The 17,307-nt window shown below is 39.1% G+C and overlaps 1 protein-coding gene across 1 annotated transcript in view; it reads right to left on the bottom strand.

The window, feature by feature from the left end:
- PDE1C (phosphodiesterase 1C) overlaps window positions 1-17,307 on the bottom strand; it is a 247,407-nt gene that overhangs the window by 66,589 nt on the left and 163,511 nt on the right. Inside the window, exons 4-8 of the mRNA XM_064703189.1 lie at window positions 10,070-10,183; window positions 9,054-9,236; window positions 6,748-6,814; window positions 3,462-3,578; window positions 1,545-1,685 (exon numbers count right to left, since the gene is read on the bottom strand). Of these exons, the coding sequence (XP_064559259.1) occupies window positions 1,545-1,685; window positions 3,462-3,578; window positions 6,748-6,814; window positions 9,054-9,236; window positions 10,070-10,183 (622 nt within the window). The remainder of the gene's footprint in view (window positions 1-1,544; window positions 1,686-3,461; window positions 3,579-6,747; window positions 6,815-9,053; window positions 9,237-10,069; window positions 10,184-17,307) is intronic.

The following is a 17,307-nucleotide window of genomic DNA, read 5'->3' as shown; positions in this document are numbered from 1 at the left end:
AACTGCAGAAATACCTATCATATGCACAAAACAGTTCCCAAGTGTGAGCAACTCTACAGTGGTTGAAACTAGCCTAAAAGACATAGTAAGTGCTGCACTATTCCTTGTTAGCTTGTACCTCTCTCTCTTATACTCCATCACCCAGTAGACACTCGTGGCAGTTTTTTGGGTTTGTTATTGAGTTGCACAAAAATATGTATCATCAGCAAACAAATATCACCACAAGCGTTGCTGACAGACAATTTTTATAGTGATTTTTTATAGCTGATCAAAGGTGCTCATTGCATGAGAAAGTGTTAGAATTTGGTTAGACTGAGGCACTTGGTTTTTCCTTACTCTTTTTTCAACAGTTCCAGGTACAGAGTTTGTAACAACTGGGGAGTGTTCAAGAAAGCCTGAGCTGCAGTAAGAGCCTCAACATCTGCTGACCTGGTTTCATGTGTCTGCTCTGCAATACAAAGACTTCATGACCCTGGAACTGCACACTGCTTAGTGAAAGGACCTCAGAGAAATGAAGTGTGATAGAACAGAATTACATGTATTCAAGTACCAGCCACAAACAGAACAATCACTGAATGGCCCTGGTATAACAGCAGATAACTGGTAAACATTTAACAGATTAACCTCCCTTTCACTATTACTTTTGCCTCTACACTTCTGCCAGTGCAAGAGCAAGGGCAAATTGGATGCATGGAAAAAAGTGAGGCAAATAATGTGGGGAAAAGATCTGCTTCACATAATCAGACTAAAGGTAATTTCATTCTTTTTTCTGGCTGCAGCAGTAGCCAGGAGAAAGAAGAATAGAATGAATACATAAGTATCCTTTGAATTTTACCTGCTATTTATTCTCCCCCCAGCCGTGCGGGCCAGCAACTTTCTGAGCCTCCAGCTAAATCCAAACTGCAATGGAATCACTTCACTCTGGAAACTATCTTCCTTCACTTTCTCTAGTCCATCCTCAAATGTATTTCTATTGTTTGTCTTGAGAGCCACTGTGGGAACTAAGTTTTTTTTATGCCCTTGTTCATTCCTGTCATTGTTGTCAGACTTCAGCTGTCTGTAGGTTTCTGTGCAAGCCAATCCAGATACTTTTGCTGTAGAGAAGTGGATTGAGGTCAGCATTTCCAGATCCCAGCACTTGTTATGCTCAGATAAGTGGAATGAATTATCACTTGGATGTACTGTGTCCCTACCTTAAGTTAAGAAGAAAGCTTAGACTATACAATTCTTCATATTAGGTGAAATGAATTCCAGTAAATGTGTGTTGGCAAATTCACACAGAAGATCTGTGGCAGAGTGAAAAACCAAGCTTGGGTTTCTCATTCATCCTGTTATTCATCCTAACATAACTGTTAAAAGAGTTATCAACAACTTCATTTACCCTCTGTTCCTAAATAATCCAAAATCTTTACCTTTATTAGTCCAGCCATATTGAATTAAGTGTGTCTACAGAGTAGACAGCTTCCACTGTGCATTATCTCAATTAATAACCAGAAACTCTTGTAAACTCACTATATACTCAGGATGCCAAGTCTTTTACTTACCACAGTGCCTGTCTTGAAAAGGAGGTAATGGACTGTCTGTGAGACATCTGCAGCATGTATTAGGTTGTGATAAGGATTTTTGTGTTTACTGTAGCCAGCCTCCAGAGCTTCCACAAAAGACACCAAGGCAGATATGGGAATCTAAGTAAAGCAGCACAGAAGCAAAGGAAGGGGAAAATAAAAACAACAAAAAAGCATCACCAAATGAACAAACAAAACCCCACAAAAACTCCCAGCTTTAATGGCTACCATTCAGACAGGAGTATTTTGATAATAGGTTCTCCAAGAGCCATATGTACTTCACAAACAAACAAAACACTAGAACATTTGAAATAGTCATTCAAGAGAGAGAGTGAATTCTGGTTACTACTTCAAATTGGTTTTGCCATTCATAATTACATTACATGTGACTCCTTCTCACAAAAAAATACACAAAATATATCTACTATGAAATGTTGTCCAGAGAACAGAGTATGAAAAGTAACAGCAACCGCTGGATTGATTGCCATGGAAAAATATTTCCAAATAGATTGCAAGCAACTGTCTGTTACCTTCACAATCAACTGGAATATATCTCTGCTTTACTATTCACATTTAAAATTTTCTAATGAAACACATGATATAGCAAGTCCTAGATAGTCTAGGAGGACTATAATTTATCAGACCTCAGGGTTTTCACAGCAAAATCTAGCCTGCCCATCCAATGGGATTGACATGTTTTTCTGCCTTCAAGAGTAACTGCAATTACCTGACAAAATGCAATTCAGGGGATTTCTAGAAAGGAGACTGTGCAGGTGGTAACATGTGTTACTGACAACATGGGTTCTCCAGTTTCCTCTGCTCAGACAGCAAATATATTAAATGCTAAGGTTTCCATATAAAAGATCACTGCTTTTCTCCTCTTAGGTACATTTAAGCAGAGGATGCAGTTCTAAGCAGGCATCTTGATGTCTCATCAGGCATAGGTAGTTCCTGAAAAATCTAGGCATATGTAAACTCCTTCCAGTCAAAGTGAGTTGGGAACCCCTCGGTAATGGAAATGTCAACAGTGGAAGGGATGACAGAGTATCTGCATGGGGACAGCGGTCAAGAACTGGATGGCAATATTTCCTCTTCAAAGTTGGAGGAAACCTCTGTAACAATTACAAAATTATAGAATAGTTTGGGCTGGAAGGGACTTTGAAAAGTCACCTAGTCAACGTGCTCTGCAATGAATGGGGACATGTTCCCTTATATCTAGTTTAAATCTATTCACTTTTAGTTTAAAATCATTAGCCCTTGTCCTATTGCAACAGGCCCTGCTGTAAAGTTTTCTTCCATTTTTCTTATACGTCCCCTACAAGTACCAGAAGGCTGCAATAAACAATCCACAGAACCTTCTCTTCTCCAGGCTTAAAAAACATTGACTCTGTTGGCCGTTCCTCACAGGAAAGGTGCTCCAGCCCTCTGATAATTTCTGTGGCCCTCCTCTACAATGGGTCCAACAGCCCATGTCTTTCCTGTGCTGAGAACTCCAGACCTGGATGATCTGGATGCCGTACTCCAAATGGGGTCTTATGAGAGTAGAGCTTGGAGTAGAATCACCTACTTTGACCTGCTGGCCAATCCAATTTGAATGAATTTGAATTTTCTTTCATACTCTCCTGTTCTCTTTTGTGCCTATGAAGCTCAGGAAAATGACACCATCATTCTCAGAGGACCAAAGGCAGTATTTCCGATGGATTTCATTTAGAACCCCACCTAGTTCATGACATGTCATTGCAATTGACAGTACTATTTAAATCACATCTGTTTTTGCTTATTAGGGAAAGTGCAATGTTCACAATTTCTTCAAAGATCACTAAAATTGCATTTTTAATTGAAAAAAGCAGGATGAGAGGGAAGTTGAAAAAAGATAGCCGTCTTCTAACTACTGACCTTGAAACGATTGATCAGATCATAGCGTGTGAGAAGTTCATAGAAAATGAATTTCAGTGCATGATCCCCACTGGCATCATTTAGCGCAAATACATCAAAGGACCATTTGTCTACATTCTGCAAGAGGAGGTAGAAAATGCAGATAATATGGTTATCGTTTTTACCATATCATTCCATTTCTTCACTTTCTCTCACAATTTGAGAATTTCAGTAGTGATGTAAAGGTATAATTTATTTTTCAATAAATTCTTCATAATCCATTTAAGCAATGAATATGTATCAGTATACCTATTAGTGCTGTGTGATTTATGTTTAGGCTTCCATTAAAAACATATATGCTGTTTGTTTATTCTAAACACAGCAATTCTCTACACTGGCATTTAATCGACAAAAGATGAATCCTAAAAGGTAAAAATCCTTATTTGTTTTAGTACCTGAGACATTGAGATGGTCCTATTTGGGCTGATGTGATACACTAAGTGCTAACAATTATATAAAATACTAAGCCTTATAACAGAAGAATAAATATCTAATTCCAGTTGGAAAAGTTACAGTCAGCTGTAAATTGCCTACTAGTGTTTCAGGCTGGTCAGTCAAGAGATCAAGGAGGGCAAATTCACTTCTAAGCACCTACATCTAAACTTTTAGGTCTAGTCTTCTTGCAGAAGTTTGAGTGTGAATCTCAAATGTTAGGGAAGGCTGTGGGAGGGACAGCATTCATTATCTAGCAAGAGATGAAGAGAAACTCTACTTCTTTCTAAATGCTCAGTTTCCTAGCTGTCTCTTCTTAACCTTTGGGGACTTGATATATAAGTCAACAAGCAAATTAAGAGATAGATGTTATTCTGCTCAACCTTACTGGAAGGCACAACATTTTTGTAGCCACAGATAAGCAGGAGTCTATACTGCAGACATTGTAAGTGACTACAGGTTCTGTGTTCATTACCTGTATATTTGCTAGCCTTGAAAATATTCCTGTCATGGCATGGGCATCAAAAAAGGCTGAAAAATTCAATTCTAAACCATGTAACTCCTTCAGCAGTAATTAATGTTAGACAGTGAAGTTCTGTCTCCAGCACTAGACTGATGAATAGCAGATCACCACAGTGTACTCTGTAAACACGTCTCTATGAATGGTTTGTAAAACCACCATTCAAATGAAAGATAAGGCTGATTGTCCTTTTATGGCAACCAGTCTTTTATCGTCACACCCATGTCACACAGAAAGGCAACAGATTACTACAGTAGAAAAATTAGTACAAAATATATATAAAAAGAGAGGGATGCTGTGCACTAAATTAAAAAAAAAGCCTAACTTCTCATCCACTGAAAAAATGGGACAGATTATACATCTAGAACTTGTGCTGCTACAGCCTTCATTTTTTTTTGTAGAAATTGCAGTATTTCATTCTTTTTAAAACCAACCTCTGTCACAAAGCTGTGATTCCGCAGCTTTGAGTTATTAAGTGCAGATGTCCCCTTGACCACAGCAGCAAAAATGAGAATTTATAGTTAAAAAATAAGCTTGTTTTGGCTTCATTTCATCTCAGTCCTTGTCCTTATTAGCATGACTCTGAGGGGAATGTTGATTATGACAATCCAGAACAGTTGAAGATGTGTGTGTTTGTGGTACACTCCTACACCCTTTTGCATGCTTAAATCATCAGGTCATTTTACAGAGCACACTGAGCAGTCAGGTCACTGTAAGGGTTTTTTAATTGACTTTACTGGACTGAAGCAAGCAACAAAATAGACCACTTTCAATGGAGGAAATGGGACTGAGAAATTTCAGACGAAATATGGTTTTTAAGACAGAAGACTTCAGAGAATCATAGAATATGCTGAGTTGGAAAGGACCCACAAGGATCATCAAGTCCACCTCCTAGTCCTTCACAGGATATCCCCAAGAGTCACACCTTGTGCCTGACAGCATCATCCAAATGCTTCTTGAACCTCCATCAGGCTTGGTGCTGTGACTACTTTGCTAGGGACACTGGTTTGGTTTCTTCAAAATAACTCGCATTTCAACCAAATCCATTACCAACTCCAAAAATATCCAAGCAAAGGCATGTTCTCAAAACAGTTTTGGAAAAAAATATATATTCTAGAGTGCACAGTGACCAGGTAGATGCTATTTCACTCTGGGGAAAATTAGTCAATGCTTTTGCTGTTACTGGTTTGTTTTAACTTATTCTAACATGATCACTTTTAACAACCTAATCATTTGAAAACATAGAAAAAAGGGAGGAATTCTATAAGGCTTAAGTCGGTGGAGAGTAGGTGATGTTTTCAACTGTCTTGTTACTGCAGAGAAACTCAGGAGAAGAGGTAACATTATAGATATCTTCTCTCATAAGATGCTATAGACTGTAGTTGCAAAAGAATAAAGAATTTATATCCCCTTTCAGGAGTGAAGCAAGTGAAGCTAGCACTAGTCAATATGCAGTTGGAAAAAGTTGCGGGTGGACACTTTGATTTTATATAGGAAGGGCACGTTTGATCATTCTTCTTGCAATTCCACCACATCTTTTGATGAGTTCTACTATTCAAAATGAAAAGAATAGCTTAACTGCAAATCTTTCCAGTGTGGAGAAATGCTGCAAGATGTCTTAATGAGTTTTATACTTAATACCCCTCTGTATTGCTCCACTATATCACCTTTTTTCACCATTGCATGACAGGGTTGAACCACATGCAACATGTAATCTGCAAAACTGCTGTGTAGGCAGCTAGTTGTCAACTTGTTTGTAGCCTTGATAATTCCTGCCTAAATCAAGAATCTTGCCATTGTCCCATGGATTGAGGCACTGTTTATTTTTCAGACTACTTCTGACTAACTGTTTTCACTCTGAAACCTCAAAACTCAAAGAAGGGTTCATTTTTATAAAGTGATTGTCACTTTGAAGAACTGAAGCTGAACAATGCAAGAAATTCCCTTCTTTCACAGCAACAGATCCTTTCCCTTCTCCATCTCTCTCCATCTGCATTTTCTTTCTTCCTTATGAAATATGAGTGATTCCTAAATCTTCATTTTAATCACTGTAATCTAGGACAGAATTGCAACCTTCACAACCTGAAAATGACTGCAGTCTTAAAGTTCATTCTTTCTTTTATTGAAAGGATAATCCCTTAGTCCAGTCAAATGATTAATGTTTGTGAACTAACTGAATGTCAGAGAGAAAGAAAGACCAAGTATTAAGATCCCCCCACATATCCTGTCAAATATCACAGTATTATTTTTATGATTTGTACAGACCCCCCTTCAACACCTTTTTACTGGGATTACCTTTAGCACTCCAATTACAGCTGGTGGGTAGCTCAAGCCGACCATATTTGAAGTACGCCTGTACATTCTATCAAGATTAAATAGATAAAGCAACACATAAATATAATTAAATAAAACAAAACAAGCAATCAACAAAACTCATAAAAAAGCTGACAAGGAGACTTTGTTTACAGGAAACCTTGTTTAGCATAGAAAACCCTAACTGGAATATGGATCTTTTTTCCTTCCATTTTGTTCCTAACTTGCCCAATATTCTCAATATTATTCTTATTGTATAGCTTAATTTGAGATTGTACACTCCCCAGTATCTCACAGCTTGGTTACTGTGCTGAACATGACAAAGAATTTGCCCGTACCAGGCCTTCATCAGATGGAAAGGCTACACTCGAACAAAATGTTCCCCATTTTCCATTGCACATAACTGTACTGACCTTTCAGTTCCCTTAGTCTTTGCTGGCCCACATGCAAGCTAATTCTGAGTGTACTTCAGAAATCATTTGTATGAAATGAATCAACTTCAGCGTGATTCAGCTGTTATTTTTGTCTGCATGTTTTCAAGATTAGTATAAAACCTTTTCAGTGTTTGCCATGTGTCTGTGTTTCAGGGAGTGAGAGAAAAAGAACAAGGCAATAGTCAACATTTGTAACCATATTAAACAAAGTATGTAATGTACCAGATTTTAAACTTGATTATAAAGTATATTTTGAACAGATTATAAAGTATGTACAAGTATTTAAAATTGTTTTCAGGACACACTGTGTTTAACAGGATTTGGGAAATGTAGAAACTCTGTCATAGCTAGAAGGTCTTTCCACAGGTCACCTTTTTTTTGCCCTAAAGCACTGTAGGACTAAAAGGAGATGATGGAAAGTTCTCTTCTCCCATCTGAATGACCCTGTGCAAAGTCTTCCTTCACTGCCATTTTTCTTTGTCATATTCTGCACTCAGACCTGAAAAAAGTCATTCACCTTCGGAGACTTATATTCACCCATTCCCAAATTACAGAATCTCTTATCCCTTCCTTTCTCTAGTCTGAAGCTCCACAGCATTCTCTTAAGAGACAATTGAGGAAGAGCCCCTGTCCTTTAGCTCAGGAGAGTCACAACCCTCTTCCAGTACCATATTATATCCGAACACTTCCTTCTTTGGGTCACAGTGATCCAGGTCAGCTGGAAAACAGCCCACTGATCCAGCTTTCTGCATTTACTTCCTTGTTGAGCAAGTGCCCCACAGAATGAGAGTTAATTCACAAGTAGCCTGTCAAACCTTGGAGAAATCTGTCCCAAGGAGAAATTAGAGGTTTAGTCTTATTACAGTTTGCTGCTACTCTTAACACATGTACAGTAATTTTAGTGCACAGACAAAAATATTTGCTATAGTCATGACAAAGGAGGATTCTATGAGTCTGTGTGGATTGTGGTCCACTGTCTGATATGCATAACCTCCTGCACAGAGGGCTGTTGGGCTGTCACTGCGATTGTTATCAACAGTGAAAGGTGTTCTGCTCTTCCACTCCTGACTTGAATTTTGCTGTTACAAAATTACACCATAGATATGAGAGCTGCTGTCTTTCAGGGTGTCCAAAGAATGCTGACAGTTTCACACATGCCAGCCCTCCTCCTGGCTTAAACAAAGAAGGTCAGTGAAGAGTGGTTACTTGACCAGAAAAGGTAAGATTAGGAGTCCAAATTGAATAAATGTTTTAAAGGGTTAAAAAAGTAAAATCAGTTTTAGCAACAGGTTGTGATGTACATCACAAGAGGGAAGGCTTAGAGAACTCAATGGCTTTTTTGAAATCCTCTCTAAGCTCCAGAATTATCACATCAGTTTTATCTATGGTTAGCTCCAGTAATAATATGGTAAAGGACTTTGTTCTGTATCTAAGAACTTCTCCATAAGAAATACTAGACCACAGAAGTAAATGGAAGCAAAGGAGAGTTTGATCTGTCCAAATTTTAAATGCTGTCACTCCTGATCTAGGGCTATGCAGTAGTGTATATTGTCCATCAAAATTATACTGTGTGCTATTACATCCGTACTATAGTAAGAACAGAGGACTAGGTACTTTTTCAGTTTGCAGTCTTTTACTAAATCACATGTTTTTAAGTGTTACCCAGATCTATGTAGAAGCATTAACAGATGCGCATTAAAGTGTTCCTCATTCAGCAGTCTTCCACTAGTCCTCTGAGGTCTTCTGGCCTGAGGTACTCCTCTGTACCTCCTGTCATTGTGCCATGACATACTATAGGTGAAACCTGCAGTACCTGGGTAGATAGTAGAATAAAGTAATTACATAACACTTCACCTTTCCACAAATATTCCAGCTTGCACTGCATGGACGATACTCCTGAACCGCGGTTTTTCCTCAGTCCTTTTAAGCATCATCCCCATTTGCCGTGTGAAGGTGGAAGCCAACCAGTCACGGACCTCTGAGGGCACAGAGTCAGACCGGAGATCACTGAGTTCATCTTCTGTGTCCAGTAAACGCCTGGAAGGATGAGGAAACAGAAGGGTAAACAGAGTTCTTTAGAGAGCACTACAACATTATTTAAAAAGAAACTCGTCTATATTCTAATTAAAGCAGCTGTTAAAAGTCTTTGATTCATCAGCCCTAACAAAACACACTAGTACAACTCTTCAACTGTTTGTTTATTCTCTTATGTACTTACATTTCAGATTGTGGAACTCGCTACTAGGCCGAGAAACAAGGTGTATCAGCCTTCTGAAGCGAAACTATGTGATCCTCTAATATCTTTACATCTTCAGTTCATCATATTTCTGAACTTTCTGCCTTTCTAAGGTAATTTATGGTCATTTCTGGGGATTTCTAGCATCTGAGTTAGTAACACACAGTCCTCTCCTCTCCTATTCTGGTCATCTGTGTTGACTCTAGAAGTGCATTAATCACTGGGTAAATGGCATGAAACCAAGAGGGGGAAACTCCTCTGCAATGTTTTGCCAGTCTACCTCTGTTCATGAGTAATTTTTTTTTTTAATTTCAAAGACATCATACAAGTGAAAAGTTTAACATTGTTCAGAAGAAATAGTTGAGTCTACTCAGGTTGCAATAACTATGAAAGCATTTCTGTAAGAAAAAGTGTATTACAGTTATGTTTGGTTTTGATCTCCTTCCCTTTTCCAGGAAACTAAAGAACTTTTTAAATGAAGGACTGAAGATCTCTTCTAAGCAAAATACAATATTCTAATGATTAAAACCATATTGTCTACAAGTAATAAATCTTGGTTCAACCAACTTTCACAACTGGCGTGTAAATTACAACTGGTGCTAGATATGAGTGCTGATGCCTGTAGTTAGCTCACCTAGTTTCATCAATGTATACTGACTCAAGAACAGTCGCTGCATATTCCAAATTCTTCTTTAGATCTACAACTGAAGCTTCCCCTCTCTCCAATTGCTTTACCAAAGACCGTAATCTAAAGAAACAAAACAAAAATCTGATTAATATAAAATAAAACAGGTTTAAAGTGAGTGTCAGTTCCCAGGATGAGACCTTGCATATACCTTGACAGGTGAGAACTTTTGGAAGTCTACAAGATTTTGAAGTTTTTTTTTATGTTGATACATGAAGTCAACAAAAAATACTTTTTAAAGATCAGTTACAATGATGCCAGGTAAATATACATAATTAAATGGGTTATCACAGAATCATACCAACACAGAATGATAGAATATGATGAGTTGGAAGGGACCCATCAGTATCACTGAGTCCAGCCTCTGACCCTACACAGGACACCCCAAGAGTCACAACATATGCCTGAGAGCATTGCCCAAAGGCTTCTGAGCTCAGACTCCTTGACTGCTGTCACTAGTCATGAGAGGGAAGAGATCAGTATCCACCCCTTCACTTCCCCTCAAGAGACTGTTGAAGACTGCAATGTTTCCTCTTAGTCTCCTCTTCTCCAGTCTGAACAGATCATGTGGTCTCAGTCACTCTTTGTAAGGCTTTCCCTCCAGATCTTTCACCATACCTGTGGCTTTCCTATGGACACTTTCTAATAGTATAATATCTTTTATTGTAGTGCGCAAAACTGCACATAGTATTCAAGATGTGGCCATACCAGTGCAGAGCAGGGCAGAACAATCACTTCCATTAATCAGCTGTCTGTTCCCTACTCAAAACTGAAATAAGTAAAAATAGAAGTTACTTTAAATTTAACACAGGAGCTAAGAGAGGACAATTTCAATTCAGCCATAAGAAGGAACTTCTTGAATAGTATCTGTTAACAAATTACTCTTATTCCTAATGATTGACATACACATGCAAATCTCTATTAGAATATACTTAGAAACACTATTGTAGAAATACTATACAAGGTTAGGAAATGCTATGATTTTCATTAGATCAAGCAGCCACCACATATCTTGTGTATATTAAACAGTACTCACTACTTTCACATTTGAACAGTAAGCATATGCCTCCTTGTTTCTTCATTCTGTGTATGGGGAGTCTGCAGTTATGACAATTTAACTAGCTACCGGAAACACTGTACACAAGCCACAGCAGTCAATTTTACAGAAAGAACATGACCTTTGGTTCTTTCTGACTTTTGCTTAATTGATGTAAGTAATTGGTAGCTTTATGCTGCAACTCATTCAAAACTCATGTTCAATAATAGCACAGTGAGTAATGACTGCTTCTTGGAACCAACATTCTTCAATGAAGATTATGCAAAGTACTATGTCCATCAACTATTTAGAAAAACAGAAGTACTGTTGTTTCTCACACCATCATGTGAAAAAATTACACTCCTCTTTGTCTTACCATCCATTATCTTTAACTATTGCTGATTCATTGAGTCACTACTCTATTCATTGAGCAGCTACTCCCAATTAATTGTATTAAATAAGAGCCTGGTGAGAGTTTGCCTTTAATGTATCTGTTTTGGTTTTTTTTTAAATAATCCTAAATGGACTGAAGAGAATCCAGGTAAATTTATTGCCTGAAAAATTCTGCTTCAAGGTCGCTGAAATAATTTTGAAATTCAATCAAATTCACCTGTGGCACTTAGGAACACAGTTAAGTGGGAGCTTGGCAGTGCTGGCTTAATGGTTGGACTCAATGATCTTGGCAGTCAACTCTAAGATCAACTCATTTGTGATAACATTCCTTTGAGAGCCAGATCAAATAGCTTTAAAAAAAAAAAAAGTAAAACTAACAACAAACTTTATAAATTAACAAAATAATTATCAGAAATAGACCTGACTGCATAAAAGCTGGCTTCAGTATACACACAAAAAACTTTGGAAAATGAGCATCAGCTGAACTGGAAGACAAACCCTTCCTTCTGATCTTCAGCACATTCCTCGCTCTCCTCTGGAAAACCACCATAATTACTGGTAAGAAATTCTTACTAAGTTGAGAAGCAGTGAACCATATCAAAGAATTCCTACATAGAAATAGGCATGCATCTGCCATCTCATTATAATTGACAAGCTTGATAAATTGGATATTCTGAGAGTCATATCAGAGTTAAAGAGCATGTGCAGACTATCTAAGCACACAGACGGTGTGACAGATGCCCTGCAACAGTATCTGTCTGCCTGTTGGGGTGTAAAAGAACTGTAAAGCAAATACACAGGATATTTAACACTGTCCAAAAGTATCCAGCGCACACTACAGGTGGTTATGCACGCAATGCACATGTGCAGTAGTTTCAGTCAGCTGGGCGGACAGATGTCTCCACAGCTACACACAGTGTACACATAGTGTAGGAGCGTTGGGGGGCAGGACAGTTGGGATGGATGGAGATGAGAGATCTCTGAAGCCAGGTTGTGGAACTTGGGGTTTATTGCAAAGGGCCTGGGTGCAGGGCCCTGCTGGGAGCTGCCAGCCACAGCTCGGAGCAAGCCCAGGAGAAGAGAGGGGTAGAGAGGATGAGAGGGTAAGAGCATAAAAGGGTAAGAGAGCAAAAGCATAACAGAGTAAAAGGGGTAAGAGAGCGAAGTTCTTGTTACAATACAATAAATCCTCTTCTGTGTTGAATATTCTAATTCTCACTAACCAATCTAGTACAATATACAAATCTTACAGCATTTACATACAGCCTATAAGAATCATTACATTACCATACTGTGTTACATTTTAAACCCTAAAAATTAATCTTTGGACCCCTTCTGCCAAGCTAATAGGGTCTGCTTTGAGCCTTGGACCTGTCTGCAAGCAGAGGGTATTTTTTCATTAAAAGAGGATTCCCTTCAGCCAGCCATACCATTGTCTTCCAATTGTTCACTAACTAAGGTATTTCAAAGCTTGCTTTCATTTCAATCTTGCCTACAGTTTCTATATTCTCAAAATCTTTTGCCAGACAATCATATTTGTAAGGCTTTCCTGTTTCGTCTTCCCCAACCCATATAGCAAATCCCTGAAACCCTTTCCAAGAGAGAATTGGCGGGAGAAATACAGCATACACAAGAAGTAACCTAGAAGTTCAGCACCTCTTTTTACAACAGTCAGTGGGTATTATTCATTCCACACTCTTCCGCATCTTAATGTAAGACTCTGCATACATATATAACGTTTTCACTGTGGAAAAGACACATCTAGAAAGCCAGATCATGTTGCAATTCTTGAAACTAAAAATAGAGTAACTGGTAGCCTGTGACAAAATGAATTTTTATAAGGCTGGATATCTATCTTCTGTCATTGCTTTTGTATACAAAAAAATGCAAGTCACAAGATTCAGAGGAAATAAAAACATGTGCAAAGAGCAAACACACAGTACTGCTGCACATTTTAATCCAAAAAAATTATATGCAATTTCCCAAGTAATTGCTTTGCCTTCTTCATGTTTCCTGAAGTATTATCCCTCCTTTGAATAAAAATACAAACATCTAAAAATTAAATAATAAATTATTTTTATTATTATTAGAAGCATGAAAGTACAACAGCGATGAGTTCAGTGTCCTTGGCAGGATGGTAAAAAGCTTGTTTCAACTCACCTTGAGTGGAACGTGAAAGAACGTTGAGATAAACTTTTGACAACATTAGTCATAAGTGAAATTAAATAGTTTAGGTTTTCACTTCCCATTTATAAATTCCCTCATGCCTATCGAAGGAAGTCCTGCACTGGAAACTTTAGCAAACTTTGGCTTACTTTTCAATACAACAACAGCCTAGGCACTTCCTCAGTGCCAAGTCCTGCGAATTATCATTGTCTCCCTGTCCTGCTACTGAGAACTGTAAAGGATGTGCACTCCTCCAATATGCAAACACCTCCCTCATTCTCAGGTTCTGAACTTTGGGAACTGAATGAGCAAATATAAGCAGTTAAAAGGATTGGTCGTGTTTTGGGTTTTTTTCTTCAAGTCAACTGCTTCACCTAGCACAAACCTTCTATAGAAATCAGATATACAGATGCTAATGGAAGTCACTGGGGGTGGATAGCACTGATAAACCTGTCTGTCATATACTTCCTCAGGAAAGTGTGCACTGCCTTCTCCCACTAGGGAAAGAAATGAGCCAGGAGATTATATTAGGTGGTCATTGTGGCTTCAGAAGGCTAAAGATGAGGTGAGATGAGTCATTCCATTGAATAAATGTGAGAACTGAACAAGGATAAATTTCAGATGTGGGAGAGAAAGAAAGGCTGCTATATTCTTTTTTCACAACCAGCAATCTTCTAATCAGTATTTCCCAAAGCATGCCTTCCTGTTGGCAGACTAGTTCTTTTTGAGATATTAGTGTGAATTAGTTTTTCAAGGAAACTGTTCAAACACAATATAGTCATTGAATTTGTTGACAATGACATCCAAAGACAACAAGCTATATCTTCTAGAATTAAGCATTTTCAAACCACTGTTGCCTTTTATAAAAAAACATCCATTATAACACATCAGACACAAATCTAACAATTTTTACTTTGCATCTTTAAAAATAGGTACCTGAAAGAAGCTGTCAATAAATATATTTAATATACAATAAATAGATAATATATTATACATATAATAAAACTATACACAATAAGATCACCTGCCCTGGACTTAGGAGAGCATACTTTGGTATCTTTGGGAGCCTGTGTCATAGGGTACCCTGTGGTAGAGCCCTGGCGAGCAGAGTGGCACAAGAATACTGGCTAATATTCAAGGATCTCTTCCTCCAAGCTCAGGAACAATGCATTTTAACAAGAGAATATGGGGCAAAAATGCCAAGAGGCATCCATACATGGATAAGGAGCTGCTGAGCACCTCAGAGATAAAAAAGAAATTTACTGAAGGTAGAAGCAAAGACAAGCTAAAGCCCAGTTAGAATTGAGTCTAGCCAGAGATGTCAAAGGCAATAGAAAGAGTTTCTATAGGTATAGTTATAACAAAAAAATGACTAGGGATTATGTGGGCCCTCTCTAGGAGGAAGTGGGAGATCTGGCTACCTGGATAGGCCTGGAATATGGAGAAGACTGAGATTCTAAATTAATTTTATGCCTCAGTCTTCCACAGCAAGTGCTCCAGACACCCTGCCCAAGTCATGAAAGGAAAATGCAAAGACTGCAAGAGTGAAGAGCCTAAGCCCACTGCAGGAGGGAATCAAGTTCAAGACCATCTAAGGAACCAGAATGTGCACAATTCTATGGGATCTGATGAGATTCATCCAAGAGTAGACAAAGTTATTAAGCTATTATCTACCCTATTTGAGAAACTAAGGCAGTCAGGTGAAATTCTTGATGACTGTGTGTTGATTTGGTACAGCCTGGTTTTTGGTAGCGGGTAGGGTGCTACAGGGGTGGTTTCTGTGAGAAGCTGCTAGAAGCTTCCACTATGTCTCACACACCTAGAAAGCCAGATCATGTTGCAATATTCAAAACTAAAAATAGAGGTTTTAGTTTCACAGAAAATTATTCAAGGATAAATCTCTAACAGCTTTGAAGATGGACATGCTGCTGGCCCAGTTAGAGAGGTTGTTACTGCCCCTGTGAAAGTGCATAAGAAGAAAATAAAAATAGTACACAAGCAGTTTTTGTTTCCAGGCCACCAGGGGCCATCCTGGCACAGCCAGTGGGGATGCGCTGCTGCAGCCACCGCTATCTTGGTGTGGCCCCAAGAGCCTTGCCTGCCTGGCTGCCCCTAGCCAGCCATGCCACAGGCCAAAGGGCAGGGGCAGCACTGGCAGATTCTCCTTCCCAGTGCCCCACATGAGGAGAGGCATTAAATAGCACCAGTGCCACAGCAGCCACCACTGCCCCCATGATGGTGGCGAGGTCACCTAGCCAGCAGCAGAAAAAGATAACAAGCAACTCCTCAACACAGAACCTAGATGAGATCGACCTCTCGGCACTGCAAGATCTTGCAAGATCTTTGAATTGGTGGAACATATTGCCAATGCTACCTACAAGCAACAGGTTTTTTTCCAGTCACAGATGAGGAGGAAGTGAGCACGCATTAGAGAAAATAACATGGTGACACCAAGTTCTGTGGAGAACAAGGGAAGGGGAGGAGGTGCTTCAAGCATTGGAGACAAAATTCTACTGCAGGCTGTGGTGAGGACTATGGCAAAACAAACTGTCCCCTTGCAGTACATGAAGTCCATGGGAGATGCAGAGATACAGCCTGTGGGAAAAGTGCTCATGCTGGAGCGAGTGGATATCAGAGAAAGCTGTATTCTAGTGAGAGATGTGAATAGAGAGACAGGGCCCCTGCTTCCAGAGATAGAGAGGGCCCTTGCTTCCAAACTAGAGTAGCTTAGAAGACTGCACCCTTTGGACGAGTGACCCACACTGCAACAGTTTTCTGGAAGAGTATTTGCCTGTAGGAGGGACCTCATGGCATAGCAGAGGAAAGACTCCTCTCTCTGAGCAAACAGAAAAAGATCTCAAGTAACAAACTGACCAAACCCCCATAGTCTGTCTCTCTGCACTGTCAGTGGGAAAGAGGGAGAGAACTGGGGGGAAATGATCTCTTATATCCTCCCCTGACTGTGTTAATAATAATTTACCTTATAACTTTAAATTTGAGCCTGTTTTGCCCATAGAGTGTTTTTCTTCCAATCCTTATCTCAACTCATGAGCCCTTTGTTAATTTTTATTTCCTCTATCCTCTACTGAACTGCAGCAGAAGAGAGGGAGCAAAAAACTTTTGTAGGTGCCTGGCATCTGGACAGTATCAAACCATGACAGACTGAAAAAAAAAGGAAATACAACCTCCATTTTTCAAAAGTGGAAAGTGGAAGACCCAAGGAACTACACACAATTCAGTCTCACATCTGTACCACGCAAGATCAAGGAGCATATTCTCCTGGAAACCATGTTGGTGAACAAAGAGATGACTGGTGATAATCAACATGGCTTCATTAAGGGGAAATCATGCCTGACAAGTCTGATGGCTTTCTGTGAGAGGGCTATAGAGTTGGTGGATAGGGGCAAAGCAATTGGCATTGTTTACCTGGACTTGTGCAAAGTACTCAACACTGTCCTGCATGACTTGCTTGTCTCTAAACAGGAGAGACATTTGATGGATGGACCACTCAGTGCATAAAGACTTAGCTGGATGGCTGCACCCAAACAGTGGTATGGTAATGGCTCATTGTCCACATGGAAACCAGTGACAA

Source organism: Zonotrichia leucophrys, chromosome 2 (assembly GCF_028769735.1).
Source record: "Zonotrichia leucophrys gambelii isolate GWCS_2022_RI chromosome 2, RI_Zleu_2.0, whole genome shotgun sequence".
Taxonomy (NCBI): domain Eukaryota; kingdom Metazoa; phylum Chordata; class Aves; order Passeriformes; family Passerellidae; genus Zonotrichia; species Zonotrichia leucophrys.
The sequence above is the reverse complement of the archived record's forward strand: the minus strand, read 5'-3'. Positions and strand labels throughout refer to the sequence as shown.